Here is a 19,101-nt window from a genome sequence, read left to right as displayed (position 1 = left end):
GATCAAAACCAATAGACTCACTCAGTGAAAGAAGAGATTTGGAGGCCGTATTGACAAGGCAAATGGTACTAATCTCCTGCATACAACAGAGTTTAGGCAGTAACACAAAACCAATCATTTCAAAGGTTAGTAATATTAATGAGGTGTCAGTAGACATTTTCTGGGGAAAATAGTCCATATTTTTTCTAAGAGTATTTTACATTATGAGGGGCAAACATGAGGTACTCAAAAAAGTTATTTTTGCTTTGTTGCATAAAATATGGTCTATTTCCTCCTTAACTAGGGAATACTAGAGTCCCTGGTCTGTGTTCTTCTGTAATGATTTGTTCCATGACAGATGCAAATGGAACAATTGAGACCATCAAGTGGCAAAAACAGTTGAGGAAGGTCCTCCACACTGAATATCAGAGAGCTTTGTGGAGCCCCTTAGAATGCATGTTCCCCCAAGGAGCCACTGGAGAGCTGGCATCTGAGAGCAGTTCTGATTCTCCCAATCTTCTAACATTGGAAGTGTTAAGTCTTAGTTATGCTCATATTTAGAATACCTACCTGTGAACTACTTTTGTAATTAGAGAAACCATGCTTTCTAAATTCTTCCTAAAATGGGCCACCTGGGTGACAGATTAAGAAATAGATTAGCTTGGCTGGCGTGGCTCAGTGGTTGAGCATCGACCTATGAACCAGGAGGTCACAGTTCGATTCCCCGTCGGGGCACATGCCCGGGCTGTGTGCTCCATCCCCAGTAGGGGGCGTGCAGGAGGCAGCCGATCAATGACTCTCATCATTGATGTTTCTCTCTCTCTCTCTCTCCCTTCCTCTCTCTGGGAGCAATAAAAATATTTTTAAAAAGAAAAGAAATAGATTAAAATTTGCAGTAGTTTAGAGAAGGGAAAAAATTATTTACAGGGGAAAGGAGGAAAGATTGTAAATGGAGGAAAAGAGACGTGTAGGAGAGAGAGAAAGAAGAGTTGAGAGAAAAAGAAATGAAGGAGAGAAAAGTGGACACAAGAAAAACAGATCATATTTGAAGACAGATACAATTATTCAATATACTATGTTATAGTCAACTCTATTTCAGTTGCTTAAAAGAAATAGTAAAGAATTTTCAAGTCTGCACTACTAATAAAATTCATTTCCTTTTCCTTTCATAGATGGTTATGTCCTTCGGAGTTACTTGGTGGACAAGTAAGTTCATTTTCTACTCTTATACTTGTAAATAAGTTTATGCTTTGCTTTAAGAAAGATTCTTAATATCACTTAAATAATACAATCCACCAAACTATCAGAAATAAATTTTTAAAAATATGCTATACTAATGTCTTACGAATGTCAGTGCCCATAATAAAGTTAAGGTTTTCATAAAGTGTCACTTTAAATAGACAAGAAGCCCTTCTCTCTCCTCATATGCAGTTCATAGACTTATATATTCATCAGAGACAGACATTGCAAATGTTGGGGACAGACAAGTCAAAGCCACTAACACTTTCACTAATCCTGCACATCTCACTTGCTGATCAATGTAGTTGGTTGAACGGAATTAATCAGGGTCCAGTTATCGTCTACACAGTGGGTGTTAACATCATCTATTAGCAGTTCGACCCTTAATTGGGGACTTTTCTTTACTCATACCAGACATAGAAGAGTATTAAGTTGTCTTTTTTGGAGGCATGCCAGAAGAAAGACAGACGTCAACGTGTCTTCTATTCTTATGAATAAGACATTGTCATGGTCTGGTAGCACTGTGCTCTTAGAGTCCCCCCAAACATTATGAGATTCTGCTCCAAGTAAACCTGAGCGAGAAATGAACTCCATTACCAGGTTAGGTCACATTCCAATACGAAGATTTACAGACCTCAGCATGATAAAAAAAAGCACGGAGGATTCACAGACTGTATCCACAAACACCCTGACACCAATCGGAAAGAGACAAATCAACGTCATCTGCAAACTAGTAAAGACAGAGTGAAAATCAGAATGCTCCCGTTTTGCCCAGAGCACTGATCACGGTGCTGGCACGGGACCTCTCAGTGGGCTTTATTCTGTAAGAGACACACACTTCAAGGAAAGGGCGGGTGGAGGTGAATAAGAGGCCCACACCTTCCCCGTGACTAGGAAGGATGAGGAAGAGCGCGCTTAGGGAGTGTACTCCCGGAGGAATTATTGGTTTGCCAGCTACTGAAGCGAAGGCTCCACAGACTTTTAAGTGATAATAGGAAAACCTGCCCTCTGCACCCACGCCGGATCCGCATTAGCCGAAGCCTCCCTGCGTCCCTGAGAGGGGTCCGAGCAGGGGGCGCGGGCTCTCGGAGCGCCTGCCGCACGCGGCCCGCGGCTGCCTCCCGTGGAAGCTCGGAGCTGCCACGGGAACCCGCTGTGGGTCGGGCCTAAGTGGCAGTCGCCTGACATTTCTGGACTCTGAAACTGTATCCTATGTTTCCATGCTATAGTAAATACTTATAATATTTTCTATTTTCACTACGTGTTTGTCATTTTCTCCTCCATTAGATTATAAGTGTCTTGAAATCAAAGCTTGTGTCTTACTCGTATTTATATCTCCTGGTACCTACAAGGCATGGAACTCCATGTGTGTGTAGAATAGAATATTTCACAAAGATTCAGGGCCAGGCAAAACCTAAAATGTGTAAAAACAGCCAGAAATATTATTGTGAAAGCTGCCTATCACCATCAATATTTTTAGAATTATATAACATAAGAATCACCATACTAACTATATCTTGGCTACTTATTTTATAACAAATGTTTATGTATTTTATAATTAATATTTTAAAATTATAATTAGAAACATGCCAAAATGATGCATCCATTTCCTATGTCAAATATTATTGTATTTCACACCATTTGAAGTTCAAGTGAAAGTATAAATCTGTTATCAACAGACATAATGAATCAGTTACAGTTTTTCATTAGAACCCCCAGTGGTTCTAATTCTCCATGGTGTTTTGGTTTGTTTAGTTCAGCAAACACTTCTTAGCAAGCTCAGCTGTGTGATGGGCTCACTGCTGGGTCTAAAGAGGAGTAAGGCATGGTGTGTGATCTTGAGGCATGTTTCTGATTACTGTGTCTATGGTAAGCAGAAATAAATTGTGGCGTTCTTTTAAAAGAATGAAACACAGGATTCGATTAAACCAGTGAAAGAAGACGCAGATGAGCATGAAATTCCTTCCCACTTATAAATGCACACATAGTCACTTCTCACCTGTAAATTACAGGCTTTGAGTCATAGAAAGCCATATTATTAACCCTTTAATCTAAATATTGCTTTAATGTTAAAAAGATATTTTCTTTAAAATAAAATTTATTTTTTCCAATTACAGTGATGGAGAGATCTATGATGACATTGCTGACGGTAAGTCTCCCATGGCACTAAGCACAGAAGACAGACAGTGAGTCCACTGCTCTTACAAATACTAAAAATCACTTGCTGATTAATTAGAACTTTCCAATATGATCAGAATTTGAGTCACTTGAAAGTGTTAGAAAAGATAAATGCACTCATATAATGAAAAAAATTATTTTTGCACATAACTGGACATCAAGGAAGGATCTCATTTATTTTCTTTGGAAACACGAGTAGGAAAATACTTGGTAAATTTTTTATTATGACATGAATCTTAATAAAATTGCTTTTACAGACAAAAAAATATGTGTGCCTGGTACTTATTTCATAACCTATAATACTCACTAGTGTTCCCTAAGCATTATATATTCCTAAATTGTGATCTAAAAACTAATCTCAGCTGACATGAAGCATAGTGTTAATCATGTTGCCTTTTAGTCTCCTTTTAAGCTTATTCTTACTGATATTTAATATTTTTAACCTAATTCAGAATGACTGCCACAAAGTACATTTAATTCAGTGCCAAATCAAATAAAATAATCCTCAGTCTCATTTTGATAGAGAATAAATTTGTCCATAAACTTTATGGAATTGCATACTGAGCAAAAATAGTTAAATAAATATATGACCTTCCTTGTAACTAGTTTTTGTTAAAATAGGCCAATTCTCCTTTTTTAACATTTTAAACCAGGAGTGTGTGAATCACCCATGTTCCCAACCTTGGAACACTCGGAGGGTAGATGTTTTGCTAACCAAATTTAAATTTGTATTTTTTTCTTTCAGGTTGCATCTATGACAATGACTAGTCCTCAGCTTTGGTCATTTTGCTACGTTCGTTTGGTGCCAATATGAAGTCTAGGTTTTAATTGGCATGTTGTTGGTTATCATGGACAATGAACGCACAGACCTGCTTGTTACCATGTTATATATTCTGAGTATCTTTATAAAGTTTGGACACTTTGGACTTTGGAAAATGATCCCTCTGTTTAATCAGCACATTGGAAGACTGCATCAGTGAGATGTCAGAATTATTCAATGCCCCATTTCTGCCTCAGCTAAAATTACGAAGGCGCTTCTTTTAGAACATCGATAGAAACCCCCTTCCAAAAAATAACCATTGGAGAAGAAATGACTGTGTTGTCTAAAGAAATATAAGAAAGAGCAATAAAGAAGTATAAAAAAAAAAGTAAAACATCCTCAAGAAGAAAAGTATTGTTTGCACCTCTAATTGTGACTGTATCTTATATTCTCTATTCAAATTATCTGTCTTTAAAAGGGCCGGGCTCTGTTCTCTCCTACTGGTGGGTTAAATGTTTTTCAAACATTATAGCAGTAGCAGAACTTTTGCACAAGGTTTGTCCCTATTTGTTGATTGTGATATGTGTTAATTATTTGATAAGAATGTATGCGTTTTGGTATGCACACCTAAGATTAAAACTGTAGAGGAATCTGCATTTTGTAGAAATGAATGAGGGTTACCCTACAGTTATGCAGAATGGAACCTGGACTTTGAAAGTATCCTTTTATGGATACTTTGCTATGAAGACTTTTTAAAAAGTTTTTGTTTTTGTTTTTCAATTACGTCTACAAAGCTTTTTGGACAACCACTTTACTGGGAAGCTAACCAGCAGAGGGAGTACAAGTGAATAAAAGCTTGTATTCCCACTAGGGTGTTCCCACTGATACACCCTCTTCCCAAAGCACCCCGGAAAGAAAGTGTGAAGCATCTAGGCCCCGAGTGTGAAGAACACTGAACACCATGATACAAAATGCAGAACCCTAACTTCCAAAAAATAGCTTCTGAAGAGTGACCCCAGTGAACTGAAATGATTTCAAATGATGGTAAAGGACCTCAAAGCCTTCGCAGGCCAAAGTGGGATTTCCACTAGATGCACTAAAATCGCAAAATGGATCATCAACTTCTATTGCTAGTGTGAGGTCCCCAATGAGAAGCCACTGATCTCAAAGATCCCTGCCAGTTATGAAATGCTGTGATGTCTGCTTTTTGATAAGGAAACCACTCTATGCTCACATGATGAACTTAATACCAGGTAAAAGTTACATGGGCCAGAATGTTGTTTGTTAAATTTGGTAACAAATATACATAATACACTGACAGTATATTTCCAGTTATATTTTTTCTGATTGAAAATACTATAAATTCAATAGAGTATCATTTTTTAAAATTCCAAATTAAATCAAGGGAATATTTTAGAGTTTGGGTTTACACACCAAGAAGCAGACATGCCAATGAAAGATTTATGTAATAGATAATCTTAATATAAAATAAATATGTGATGTATTTTAATATACTAAATATTATTTCTGTATAGTTTTATGTATGGACTTTTGTCATATAAGAAGAGATACAAATAAATAGCAACTTCAGCACATACGTTTGCCTCCGACTTCATCAAGAAACTGAGGCCACCCACCCCTCTCCCCCGTAACTTCATGCCACATCTGCAAGAGTCTTTCTCTGAGCCCTTGGTTACCTCTTTTTGCTTCAGCCTCAGAGGATGGGGTACCTCGTGTTCAAGACCAAGTTCCCATCAGTGCTCCAATACTTTGCCTCCTATTTTGTGGTAGAAACTGAGATAGCCAAGTGCAATTTCCTTCAACTTCCAACAACGTTCAACCTTAACCCCGTATCCAAACACTAGCTTAGACAATAAGAGGCCCCTTCTCAGATTCAAAGCCACAAGAGCAAAGAAATACCTTCTAAAACCAGTGATGTCAGCCCTCTCATCTCAGTTCTTGGAAAAATATTTAAAATATTGTAATATTTTTCAAAAACTTTAAGCTGATAGTTTTATTCAGGCATGTAAACTATCTCCTTGCCTTCAAACAGATACTGAAGACTGACTCTCCATTGCTGCTCTAGCAGCAGTTCTGAAGCGTTTAAGTGATGATGAAATTTAGGTGGTTGTACTTTAGCTAACACGATATGCTCGTCAGAGCCTCACCCTCAATGGCAGAAGCTACGTCAAGAAAAGCACTGAAATAACTGTTGTCACCCGCATGCCTCAGGGACCAGAGTTGTTTGGTTCCTCTTCGTTAATACGTACAACTCTAAAAGAGGTCCACCAAGCTCTGATGGTTACTAACCTCCGAGGACTGAATGTACAGGACTAGAAACCAAAACCACAGCAGGGTTTTCATGCATCCGTCCAGAAGAGAGGCCACACGGACATCCTTCCTCTTCCTGAGCCAGCTGTAGGGGCGGTCGGACTAGCAAGGTTTCTTAGGCGGGGTCCCCAGGAGCGGAGCTCGGGCTGGAACTCCTGTGAGGGGTTTGTTGAGGGGCTCGCCAGGAGAAGCCTTCAAGGAGCGAGGAAGCAGGAGAGCTCAGGGGAAGGAGTTGGGCAAGGATGTGGGCCCATCTGCAGCCCCGAGCTCAGCCCGATTCTGGAAGGAAACACTGAAGCAGGAATGGCTTCACTGAGTCGGGCATGATGAGGCAAGGGAGCTGGGCCGCTCGCCCCCCTTGCCAGGCAGTCACTGCTGCCAGGGGCTTCCTCCGCCTCCACCCCAATCTCCCGCGCTAGGCGTCTCTGGGCATCACTGCGTCCTTGGTCAGAGGACACTTCTCTGGAGTAAGGTGCCACTGTGAGCTCTCGCAGCCAGTTCTTACAGCAGCTGAGGAATGGGCGCACCTGCCAGTGAGTTAGCAGGGATAGATCAGCAGTAAATTTTCTGCAGAAATGGTGGTTCTCACGTCAAGTAGGAAGGGATATAAAATTGTATGAACCAAACCCTAAAGCTGGCCCTCCTCACATCATAAGGGGTTGTGCTGGCCTGTCGGGGTCCTGTCAGCATCCTGTGTCACATCAGCTGCAACATAATGTAAGTAACCAAATTTACACCGGGTGTGTAAGTCTACAGGGAGTTGAAAGGTGAATGTTCACTATGAGCCTGTTTATTATTATTCCATGTCTTTTACTTATTCCAACGGTAAAAACATCCAGTCTCAGTATTTACGTCAATTCCATTTACATGCTGCATTGACATCATCACCTTCACCATCCCTTAGCTTCGTTTGAGGGCTTACTGCGTACTAGACACTGCGCTAAGTGTTTATGGGCCGTGTCTCATTTAAACCTTAGTCAGGGTGGGGAACGTCCAGCCCCCGCCCTGTATGGCCTGAGAAATCATTGGGTCTGGCCCTGCCAAGGCTACCATGGGCGGGACTCGAAATTCAATAAATCTAGGAGCTTTTTTCATAGCTAATTTTTAAGTTGATAATTTTGTATGGCCCTTGAATGAAATAAATATCCAAATGGCCCTTGGCAGAAAAAGGGCCACCTCTGTCTTAGGCCAACCCTATCAGGTCAGGCTCACTGTACTATGAAGAAATGAGGCTTAGAAGCCACATATGCTTTGCCCAGGTTCCATGGCTTATTTATACTCCCTGCCCAAGATCTTACTGTATTACCCTGCTTTCCATGGGTAGGTGATGCACACTTCTCCTTAATCTTTCTGAATAATAATAATAATAATAAAACAAGTACAAAGAAAAGCATAAAAATCATCAATGAGATACAAAGAAGCCAGAAATTAGGAAACTTGTTGGTTCCTTTTCCATTATGATACAGATGACAATCAGAAATGTTAGTGTTAATAAAGTAAGGAGAGTAGTCTTAAGAGAGGGAGTTAGAAGACTAAAAATCAATTTAATTAACATTAAGTAAACAGAATATGAGCTTCAAAGTCTACAATAACTTCAGGGAAAAAAATGATGGCAACATATTATAATTGTCTCTTTAACAAACATACCAGAATTTAAATATTCAGAGTAGTATTGTACCCTTCAAAGTAGTCAGTGGTAGGGATCTACACCTACTGCATTGGTTTGTATGAAGTTTTTATTCCAGAAAAGGAGGGATTCAGCCTTCAAGTTTGCCTTTAGAACTTAGATTTATTTTTAATGTCTTTGTTATCAAATGATAATTAATGTTTATCCTTTGAAAGTGGATTCAATTTTTACAAACAGGCTTAACCATTGGAGCCTCATCTGGGGTACAAGGTGGGTGAACAAGCAGGACAATAGAGTTTTGAGAAATGAAGTTTTGAGATAGCTCCTTGTTCATCATAAATTGCCTCTAAGCTTTTTTAGTATCTAAAGATCCATTTCATTGAATATTTAATTTTTAAGTTTATAAATGATAGTATAACAGTTTTCCATCTCTCCCTCAGTCACCCTTTAAAAATTAATGTATCATAGGCCTGGCCGGGTAGCTCGGTTGGTTAGAGCATCATCCTAATACGCCAAGATTGCAGGTTCCATCCTGTGTCAGGGCACGTACAAGAATCAACCAATGACGCATAAATAAGTGGAGCAACAGATCTCTCTCTCACCCCCTCTCTCAAAATCAATCAATAACAAATTTAAAAAATAAAAATAAAAATGAATGTATTGGTATTTATCATTCGCACACCTTCCTTTATACTTTCCTTATATATGTATGTATCTGGAAAGAGGATTATAGGAGGTTGCAAATCTAGTAGATCCTCCATATCCATGAGTTCCACTTCAGGGATTCAACTGGCTGTGGATTGAAAAAAAGGTTTTTTTAAAGTTGTATTATTGCTGACATATACTATGTAGTTAGGCCTATGATGGTTGTGTCTCTACTGAATATCTATAGATTTTTTCTTGTCATTATTCTCTAAACAATACAGTATAGCAGCTATTTACAGAGCATTTACAGTGTAGTAGGTATTATAAGTTATCTAGAGGTGATTTGACGTATATAGGAGGATGTGGGTAGGTTATAAGCAAATACTGTGCCTTTTTGTGGAAAGGGCTTGAGCATCGAGGATTTGGGTATCTGCAGGGATTCCAGGAACCAATCTCCCATGGGTGCCGAGGGACAACTGTAGATAGTTCAGTCACTGGAAAAGTTATGCCACCTAGAAATTGCTTTCTTATACAAAATATATGTTATAGTGGGATCATCAGGAAAATTCTAAAATAGGATCTGAAAACCACTGGTACCAATCATATAATGATTTTTTCGTTCCTTTTAAAACACAAAAATCTCACAGATTGCGACCTTTGTTTTTAACGTTGGCTGAGTCCTCAACAAATGACACATACTGGCGAGGGTGTGGAGAAAAGGGCACCCTGGTACACTGCTGGTGGGAATGCGGACTGGGGCAGCCACTATGGAAAGCAGTATGGAGGTTCCTCAAAAAATTAAAAATGGAGCTGCTGTTTGGCCCAGTGATCCCACTTCTAGGAATATATCCTAAGAATCCCGAAACACCAATCAGAAAGAACTTATGCACCCCTATGTTCATAGCAGCGCAATGTACAATAGCTGAGATCTGGAAACAGCCCAAGTGCCCATCAGGAGATGAGTGGATAAAAAGCTGTGGCACATTTACACCGTGGAATACTATGCAGCTGTAAAAAAGAAGGATCTCGTACCCTTTGGCACAACATGGATGGACCTGGAGAGTATTATGCTAAGTGAAATAAGCCAGGCAGAGAAAGGCAAACATCACATGATCTCACTCATATGTGGAATCTAAAGAACTTAATAAACTGATGAACAAAATAGATTCAGTGACATGGAAGCATGGATCAGATTGATGAATGTCAGAGGGAAGGGGGGTGGGTAGGTAGGTGGAGAGAGGTTAACCAAAGAATTTATATGCATGTATGCATAACCCATGGACACAGACAATAGTGTGGTGAAGGCCTGGGGATAGAAGTGGGTGTGGGGTGGAAGGGGTCAATGGGGAAAAAAGGGAACATCTGTAATATTTTGAACAATAAAAAAAAAAAAAAAATGTTGGCTGAGTCATGGTCCCAGGACTCCTCTCCTGATTGACAGATAACACAGGGTGGGGCAAAGGAAAGTTTACAATTGTTCTCATGGAAAATAACACAGCAACGAATAAATAATACAAGAATAAGCTGTTTTGAACGAATACAACTATAAACCTACTTTTGCCCCACCCTTTTTGCCTGCACTGAAGGTGAGTAAAACTTCAGCAAACCATCTTTTTTAAGCTCTTTTCTAAAAAATCCTACTTCCTCTTCTAAACTTGAAGTTTTTGATAGGTCTCTGTAAGCCTAGAGAAAATGATGCTATGAAGAGACACAGTGAACACGAGGTGAGGCTGAACACGGCACACTGTTTTACAGAAAAATATTTTTTCTGAGTGTAAAGAGTACACTCTAAAATAATGATTAGAAGTCCAGTATAGTCAAAACATGGAACAGTAACAGTTACTTATAGTCATTACAAAGTACTATGTACTATGCATAACTGTGTGGTGTACTTTTATACAAACAGTGCAGAATGTTTATTTACATCAGCATCACTACAAACACATGAGTAACGTGTTGCACTGAAATGTTACAATGGCTACCACATCCCTCAGCAATAAGAACCTCTCAGGTCTATTGTCACCTTAGGGGACCACCATCATGTACACTGTCTGTCATCGACCGAAATGTCATTAAGCAGAGCATGACTGCATTTCATTAATATTTCTTTCTGTCTTAATCTCTCTCTCTCTCCACTTTTCTTGGGACTCCAATTACACATATTTTAGACTGATTTTTTTTTCTTTTTTTTTATATAGGTCACTAAGGCTCTCTCTTTCTTTTTTCCCCCAGTCTTTTTCTTCTCATATTTTTTCTATTGGTCTATCTTCACGTTCACTCATCCTTCTTCTTCCTTAGTGTCCTATATGTTATCTCCTGATGGACTCTTACATATTTGACACTGTTCATTTCTAGAATTTTCACTGGATTCTTTTTTACAGTATACGTTTCTCTAGTCAGAGCCCCCATCTGTTCACTCATTATGTCCCACTTTCCTTTTAAATCTTCAACTATATTAATAAAATTCTGTTCATTCCAACATCTGTGTTATCTCTGGGTCTGTTTTATTGGCTGTTTTTTCTCATGCCAATGAATCACATTTTCCTGATTTTCCACATCTAATATAATTTTTGTTATATGCTGGACATTATGTGTTTGAGAGTTGGAATAATGTTGCTTTCTTTTTAATGAGTTTTGTAGATTTTCCCCCTATTCGTTGGTTAATTTATTTGCAGATCAGCTTGATCCTGTTGAGCCTTAGTTTTAGGTTTTGTTTGGATGTGTCCATAGTAGCCTTTATTTTAGGGATAGGGCAGCTTTTTCCCTAAGTTATGACCTTTACAGGGTCTCCAGCAACCCTTTTCCTAAATAGTAGCCTTTTAGGGGTCTTAACTGAATGTTCAGAGTGTTCACCAAAGTTTCTCTACTAGCTGATTGGAACTCTATGGTGTCTTAGCAATATGCAACTTCTGGAGTCTCCATTCAGTTCATATCTCCCAGTATCTGTTCTCTGCCAGGCCTCACAGCATATGGTTATGCAGCCTAAAATTCAGCTAAACAAGAGGATTCATAGGCAGATTTCTGGAGCTGAGCTCCTACTCTGTACAGCTACCTCCTCTTCAATGTTCTCAGATTTCAATTGCCTCCTGTGTCTGAACTTCACGCTTCTTTTCCTTCAGCCAGTGAGACTGATGTCATCTGTTTGGTTTCCAGAGCTTGTGTTGTATTTGAAAGATGTCCGCAGGTAAAAGCCAGCGAGCATGTGGAGCTCACCTTGTTTGGTTCTTTTATCTCAAGATCACAGTGCCATACAAAGCCTAAACACAGTTGTTCACGTATTATGTATAGATTAATAATTGTTTATTGTGAGATAGTAAACCCAACACCTATTTTCCATCATGAATGAAATCAGAAATTCATTTAAAAAATCATTTCATATATAGCTCCTTCATATTCTGTTTCTTATCAATATCTGAAGTTCATGAGGTATTATATTTATTTTTATTTCTTATTATTATCCATTGTGACTGTTCCCTATGAGTTGATGATGTTTGAACATGAACTGTTATTTGTTTCATCTTAATTTGTGAAGACCTAGAACTTTTCTCAAGAAAAGATTTGTAATTGCCACTAGAAGCCAGGGGACACCGCCAACCTGGACCCGCTTTGGTCTCCTCCTCGGACCCTGGGCTTCAGTCTCACGTTCTGCTTTTCTGCCTTCTGGTGCCGGCTCAGCCTTCAGATCGCAGGTATGCTGTTGGCATCTGTCCTCTAGACAGCTCTGCTTTTCCAGTTTCCTACTTGCTCACTGTCCCTTTACTTATAGCGACTGTTTCTTTGCTTTGTTTTTTGATGGAGGAGTTTTGGGTGTTTCGTAGCCAAAAAAAGAAGAAAGAAAAAATTAAACTTTTGCTCTTTATTATCCAGATGAACAACAGAGCTGTCATTTAGTCAGCAGGTTAAACTGGCCTGAGTCATATAAGGTATCCTGAGGGAAGATTGGGAAATGCGAAGCTCAGGGAGTTTACAACACTCCGTCGGGGGGCCTTCCCACTCAGGCACATGGCCATATATCGTGTCCAGGAAAGTGGATTTAGGAGTGTATTTTAAAGTATACTTCTCAAAACGGACACATGGCTGAAAAAGAACCTTGAAAAAAACCCCTGCATGTATGTAACATATAACGAAAGCACAAGCACAAGATTTGAAAATATGAAAAATTTGATGCTTCTACCCCTGATATCATCAACACATTAGCAAAATCATTACACACAAAAAAGCAACATGAATTTAATCAGACGTCACGATGTCAGCCACATTTTTTAAAATTTTGAAATTAAGGTTATGCGAAATACGAATTTACATGCATTATACTTTACTATTACTTAACTCTAAGCGCAAATTGTTCCTTGAGATGTTAGCTAATGATAACATAAAGCTATCTGAATAGCAAAATATTTAAAAATAAGTTTTCAGAATATGAAGATAATTTTCAATATATTTTTTCAGTGATGTTAGAAGTCAAGCAGTATTGAATCCATTACTTTGCAAAGAAAGGCTGCTTTTTAGTAACAGACAAAAAGGTACATGTCAGGGGGCATATAGTGGCATTTCCTGCCGTACTAAAAAACGGCTAGAAAAAACACACAAAGAAAACAATTTGTTGACAAAATTTTTTTAAAAAGCTAAAGATTGGAAGAAAAAGGTATTTGAAGAAATAGGTATTATAGAAGCTTTGCTGTGCAGTTAGATGGAAAATAGAAGCTTCCACGCTTGTCTCAGCTTATGGGGTTTGCTCAGTTCTGTGCAGGAATGAATCACACAGATAACTACTTTCCCTCTGGGCCACCAAAGTGAAGCTGTACGAAGGAATGTGTATCGTTAGCAGTAAACAGCTTCTGTCATAAAAGCAATGCTTTATGAAAAATCGATGAAGCAGTTGCTCTAAATGAAATTTAAGAATTAGGCATTCACAGAACAGATAGTACCACATGTGATAGTTTTGTATAATAAATACTTTTAAAATACTGTTTAATTTTCACACACTTTGAAAAGAGAATGGGGGTGACTACGAAAATCTTTTCTAGTGTGCAAATGTTTGATATTTATTTAGGGGCAAACTTTTTTCTTCATGGTTACTGATGGCTTCCAGTCTCATGTTACCCATCAGATATTTTTAAAATTATTAATCTTCTCCTTCAAAGTAAATGTGATAACAATACCAAAGAAAGTTATTACTTATCAAAAGAAATGTGCTACAGAGCATTCAGAAAATGGATATTTGAATACATTTTCACAATTTTGTGGGTTTTTTTCCTGAAACAATTAAAAATATAAATGTGTCACCTCTATAATATTTATAAGCTTTAAAATCTTGGAAACATTTTTCTAACCTGCTTAAAGTTCTTTAGATAAGAGTTTTAAAACCATTTGCTAAAATTTTTTGAATGTTATGCCTTCCAGTTGGCTATGGGAACAGATTGGCATTAAGAAAGATAGACATTTATTAGCCAAATTACATTTAAAAAAACCTTTGTATCAAAGTGATGGACGGAATTGAAAAACGAGTGTTATGACTTGGAACCTGCAGTCAATAGAGTAGTTCTCCCATTTTTAATTTGTATTTTGTGAGGTTTCAGCTATTAAATCCCAACATCCAAATAAACTTTCCTTAGAATTAGACGTTTGAGTTGCTGTATCACAAAGTATTTAATAAGATATTTTTAAAATACTAAAACATATTTAGCTTCATTTTTTTATTTGTGCCATTAGTAACATAACATTAAAATTACTTTAAACCATTTTTATTTCATTTTTATGTTTTATTTAATAAAAATGTAAATATATATTTTTGTAAATATACAATTGTCCCCATTGGAGTATGTGGACAATTTTTTTTAATGAGATGCACAAACAAGCAATTTTGATAGGTTCACTGCTTAACAAATCATTATAATCAAATATATATAATTGTGGTGTAGGATCATCAACAAAATTTCCCTGAAATATTTCCCTTAAAAAATTACACAAGTAAAAATTTGTTTTAGGACAATAAAAATCGAAAAAAGAAATATTTTTAAAAATCACTCAAAATTCTACCAACCAAAGAAAATCACTGTTTAAATTTCAGTCCATACCCTTCCAGATTTTATTTTATAAATATATGTACCTTCTTTCACAGTCATCAGCTTTTCTTCATTTAAAACTGTGTTCATATAGGGCCTTTATACCTTAGAGAATTTTTAAATATAAAATTTAAAGGAGATTTTGTGACAGAGATGAAAATTTAAGGGAACAAGACCGAAAGGCTACTTCCTGCTGGGACCAAGGCTGGATCTTCCTAAACAACCCTGTGTAGCATTATGACATTTGTTGAATTCAGCCCATTGCCTGTCATTTTAATGGTCATTATCAAGAGGTTAAATGTGTGGTTTAACTATGAAGAGAAAGTACCAAAAAAAGAGACCAACCAAATGTGGTTTTTTACTTGCTTTACCCTCACGTGGCCTATGTAATAAGGCAAATAGATAAAGGGAACTAAGATTTTGGCAAGACTTTGTTTCTGTTAAAAGTTACCACTGTATCTGAAACCAATACAATTTGGTTTATAAACTAGAATTATTAACTGTGTGCAATAGGACAGAAAATAGAACCCAGAGTGACTATCCATGGAATCATTGTCTTCTGAACCAAGCAGTTCTCTCTTAAGGGTGTGGTCCTGGACCTAATCTCATATAACATTTTTTATCAATGACTAATACTATGAGAAAAAAACATTCATTCACACAGCAAATGAAACCTAGCTGGGAAATGAAAACTAAGAAGAGGAAGTCACATTCTCAATGACCAGATTAGAATCAAAATGACCCGGAAAATTGGAGAAGTAGTAAGAAGTAAACAAAATGAGTGAGACACGGGTGGGCTAAAATGAAAAAGGAAGAAAAACAGGTTTCAAAAAGAGGAATGGTCAGAAATTGGCAAGGATGGTGGATAACTCAGGGACTTTAACAAACAACAAGCAGACTAGGATCAATGATGCGGTGCTATTGTTTAAAAAGCAAACACAACATTGTGAAATGTATTCCTTACTAACATTTACCTAAACCCCAGCTTCTTAGCTGAGTGTCATTTACAAACACTAAGTACTTGTTCTTTTTACCAGAAATGCCATTCACCTTAAGAACAAATGTGGAGAGTGCAGCCATTCAAATGACTGAGACAGCAACAGAGGAAAAACTAGTTTCATTGTAAGACTGGAGAGGGACTTTTTTTTCTTCTGGGAGAGATGGGGTAATTGAATAATGATCTTTAAAAAGGAACATACAGTTATAAAGATGAAAGGCTATTATTGAATTCAGGCTCTCCTGTACCCTAAGTAATGTAAAAGTGGATCAATTGTACTCAACTTTCATGAAAGACTGAAAGAGAAAATAAAGTTAAATTGTATTAAGGAGGAGTTAATTGAGAATAGGTAGGGGTAAGAAAAACACTTTGAAAATTGGAACAATTTTAAGAATCTGGTAGAATTTCCATGGATAGATTTCAAATCCTCTAAAATGGTGAAATGTGGTGATACAAGGAGGATGAAACACAAAATTTTTAGTGTTCTAGCCAGACCTCACGTTTTTTTGTGATTTTTGCCTTAGGCCGTAACTAGAATAAATCATTTATAGCAAGACTTAAAAGCTAAGAAAGAGGGAGCAAGTTTGTTGTGATTAAAATTATTACTGGTGATGTGAGGAGATATTTTTAAAAGTCTAATTGTGGTGCATCTTTGTCAGCATCAGATATTTGATTGCGTATCTACTAAGAAAAGGACGTGGAATATACAGAGAATAGTGTCCTAAGAAAGCAGTGTTTCTGTTTTATTTTCCTGATGATACTACTCCATATTGCTTTTTCTTTTTAAAACTTTATTTTACAATTGCCATATATTAATTACAGGACATTTTAACATCACAGACAAGCAAACAAGAACAAAAACGATATATACGTAATTTCACTATGGAGAGGGAGAAAACAATCAGTTAACATTTTGATGTGTATCTTCTCAGACTTTTGTCTACCTACAGATATGTAAAATATTTTATAAAGTATACTTTGATATTTTAAACGTTTATAAAAATGGGAATTTTGTAATCTCTCGCTTGATTTAATATCATGAACATTATTTCCTATAAATACACTCCACCCACTTCATCATTTTCAAGGGCTACAATAATTTGCATAATCCCCACCTTTGGTTATTTAAGTGTTTCCAATTGTTTACTATTATTGACTGCAATGAGCATCCCCAACATATATGTATATGTATTTTAAAGCAAGAAGGGATTGGAACAAAGAAGTAACCTGGGCATTTACTCAACCAACTGCTGACGTGCTGAACATTTATCGGGAGGGAACCTGCACTCGCTAGACGAGGAGGAAGGGCGAGATCTCCACTATCAATGAACTTCCAGCCTCGGGGACAGAAAGGCGAGACTGCGGGACAGGAGGCTACAAACGCTCCTCCCGCCTTTGTAGCGAATCCAGCTTGAGAAAAGCTGCGGGGTCGGCGGCCAGGTGCGCGCGTGAGCCAGCTGGGGCAGCGCCCCGCACTCGGTCGCCGGCGCAGGCTGGCACGCCGCGGTTAACCCACGCGCCCGCGCGGGCAGAAAGCCGGGCGCGCCCGGGGGAGCCCCCTTCCCGGGCCCCCGGCCCGCCACCGCCCGCCACGACCCCGCCGCCCGCTCCCCCGGCGGGCGCGGCCTCGCGGGTCCCACGCGGGCTGCCGGCGGGGCGCGCAGAGGGCGCGTGCGGAACCCACCGGACGCGCCCGCCGGGCTGCGGCGAAGCGACTCGCAAAGGGAACCAACGCGGCGCGCGGCGCCTTGTTTACGTTTCCAGGAAGAATCGTTTAAATTCGAGAACGAGCGGGGAGGGGGCTGCGTGTCCCAGCCCGGCGCGGGAAGGCGAGGAGGAGAGTCCCGCGGGCTGGCTCCGGCAGGTGGCCCGCGCCCCGGCCTCCTCCCAGCCCGCCCGGCTTAGACCGCGGTTCCCCCGCGGCCCGAGTGGAAGCCTCCCCCGCGCCGTCAACCCGCATCAATGGGGCTCCCCTCGCGGGCGATGCCTCCTCCGGGCAGACGTGCTCCCGGGCGGCCGGACGCGTCGCCGCGCCCTCCGGCTGCGGGAGGGGAGGACGCACGAGCCGCAAGTTGCACCCAGCCCCGGGATCGGCACGGAGACCCCCGGGCGCCCGCGGAGGAGCCGCCCGCCGCCCGCCGCCCGCCGGCGCCGAGGGGCGGGGAAGATGCCGCGGGGGGCGGGCGCGGCGCGAGGGGAGGGGAAGGGGTTCTCGCGCGATTGGGCGAGGTTTCCGGTGTTGTGACTGAAACCCGTCAATATGGCGGCGATCGGCCGCGGCCGCTCGCTGAAGAACCTCCGAATACGAGGTAAGCCCGCTGCAGCCCTCACCCCCAGGGCCCGGCGCCCGCCAGCCCCGGCCCCTGCCTCCCCCCGGCCCCGGGCCGCGGGAGCGAGCTGGGGCGCTGGCCGGAGCCGGGGCAGCCGCCGCCGGCCTGCCAGCGAATCCTAACTGGGGCTGTGTGTCTGTCTCGCGCAGGGCGGAATGACAGCGGCGAGGAGAACGTCCCGTTGGATCTGACCCGAGGTAACGCGGGCGGCGCGGGCCCGGCGAGGGTGCGGTGCTGGGGAGGAGCCGGGTCTGGGGGGCCGGGGCCGGGCGGACGGCGCACGGGACGGCGGGTGCGGGAGCCCGAGCCCGCGCCCGCCTCCCCGGCCCCATCCCCCTTCCCGGGGTGCCTGCTTCCCTCGCCCCGAGCGCTTTGCGGGCTGTGGGTGCTCTGGGTGCCGGGGGCTCCGCGCGGGACTCGGCGCAGCCGGCCACCCTCGGGGCTCCCCGGGTCCCGGCGCGGCCGGAGGGAGGTGGCGGCTGGTAGGTAGGTTGCGGGAGGATGTCTGAGAGGAGAGCGACCACATCCTGCCTTCCCGGCCCCCGGGGCAGAGCGGGACCCGCGCTCCCCGCCGCCGGCCGGCCGGCCGGCGTCCCGCTCGCCCACCGCCCCGGGGGACGCGTGCGGCCCTGACTGGGCGAGGGGGCCGGGAGCGGCGGCGGCTGCCCGGCGTCTGACTCGCCCCGGGCGCCCCTCCCGCCGGCCGCCGGGACCGTGGCTGGCGGAGTCCGCCCGCCCCCTCGGCCGCGCCGCAGGTTCATTGTTTACCTTCCGCTGCGGCCACGGGTTTGTTTACACCTTCGCGGCTGCGGGAGTCCCGCCGGCGTGTTTAAAGACCGAATCCGGCTGCGGGCCCGTGTCCCTCGCGTCGGCCGCCGGCCCGGAGTTTATTCGACAGCGTCTCGCTGCAGGTTTCGCAGCTGTGCGCGAGGTTTTTCTCCCGCCGCCGC

At 41.4% G+C, this 19,101-nt stretch overlaps 2 protein-coding genes across 8 annotated transcripts in view; both read left to right on the top strand.

Annotated features, from left to right (window-relative positions):
- Positions 1-4,534, top strand: part of FYB1 (FYN binding protein 1) — a 132,099-nt gene extending 127,565 nt beyond the window's left edge. For all 3 annotated transcript variants that reach the window (XM_081131267.1, XM_081131265.1, XM_081131266.1), the window contains 3 exons: positions 1,152-1,185; positions 3,336-3,367; positions 4,142-4,534. In XM_081131267.1, coding sequence (XP_080987393.1) covers positions 1,152-1,185; positions 3,336-3,367; positions 4,142-4,164 — 89 coding nt within the window. In that variant the 3' untranslated portion in view covers positions 4,165-4,534. The remainder of the gene's footprint in view (positions 1-1,151; positions 1,186-3,335; positions 3,368-4,141) is intronic.
- Positions 4,535-18,068: 13,534 nt separating this feature from the next.
- RICTOR (RPTOR independent companion of MTOR complex 2) overlaps positions 18,069-19,101 on the top strand; it is an 89,082-nt gene continuing 88,049 nt past the window's right edge. For 4 of the 5 annotated variants that reach the window (XM_081131305.1, XM_081131302.1, XM_081131303.1 and 1 more), the window contains exons 1-2: positions 18,069-18,130; positions 18,301-18,348. In XM_081131305.1, the coding sequence (XP_080987431.1) occupies positions 18,082-18,130; positions 18,301-18,348 (97 nt within the window). In that variant the 5' untranslated portion in view covers positions 18,069-18,081. The remainder of the gene's footprint in view (positions 18,131-18,300; positions 18,349-19,101) is intronic. The other variant, XM_081131306.1, reaches the window with a different exon arrangement.

This window comes from Miniopterus schreibersii (genome assembly GCF_964146895.1).
Source record: "Miniopterus schreibersii genome assembly, chromosome: 3".
Taxonomy (NCBI): domain Eukaryota; kingdom Metazoa; phylum Chordata; class Mammalia; order Chiroptera; family Miniopteridae; genus Miniopterus; species Miniopterus schreibersii.
The sequence above is the reverse complement of the archived record's forward strand: the minus strand, read 5'-3'. Positions and strand labels throughout refer to the sequence as shown.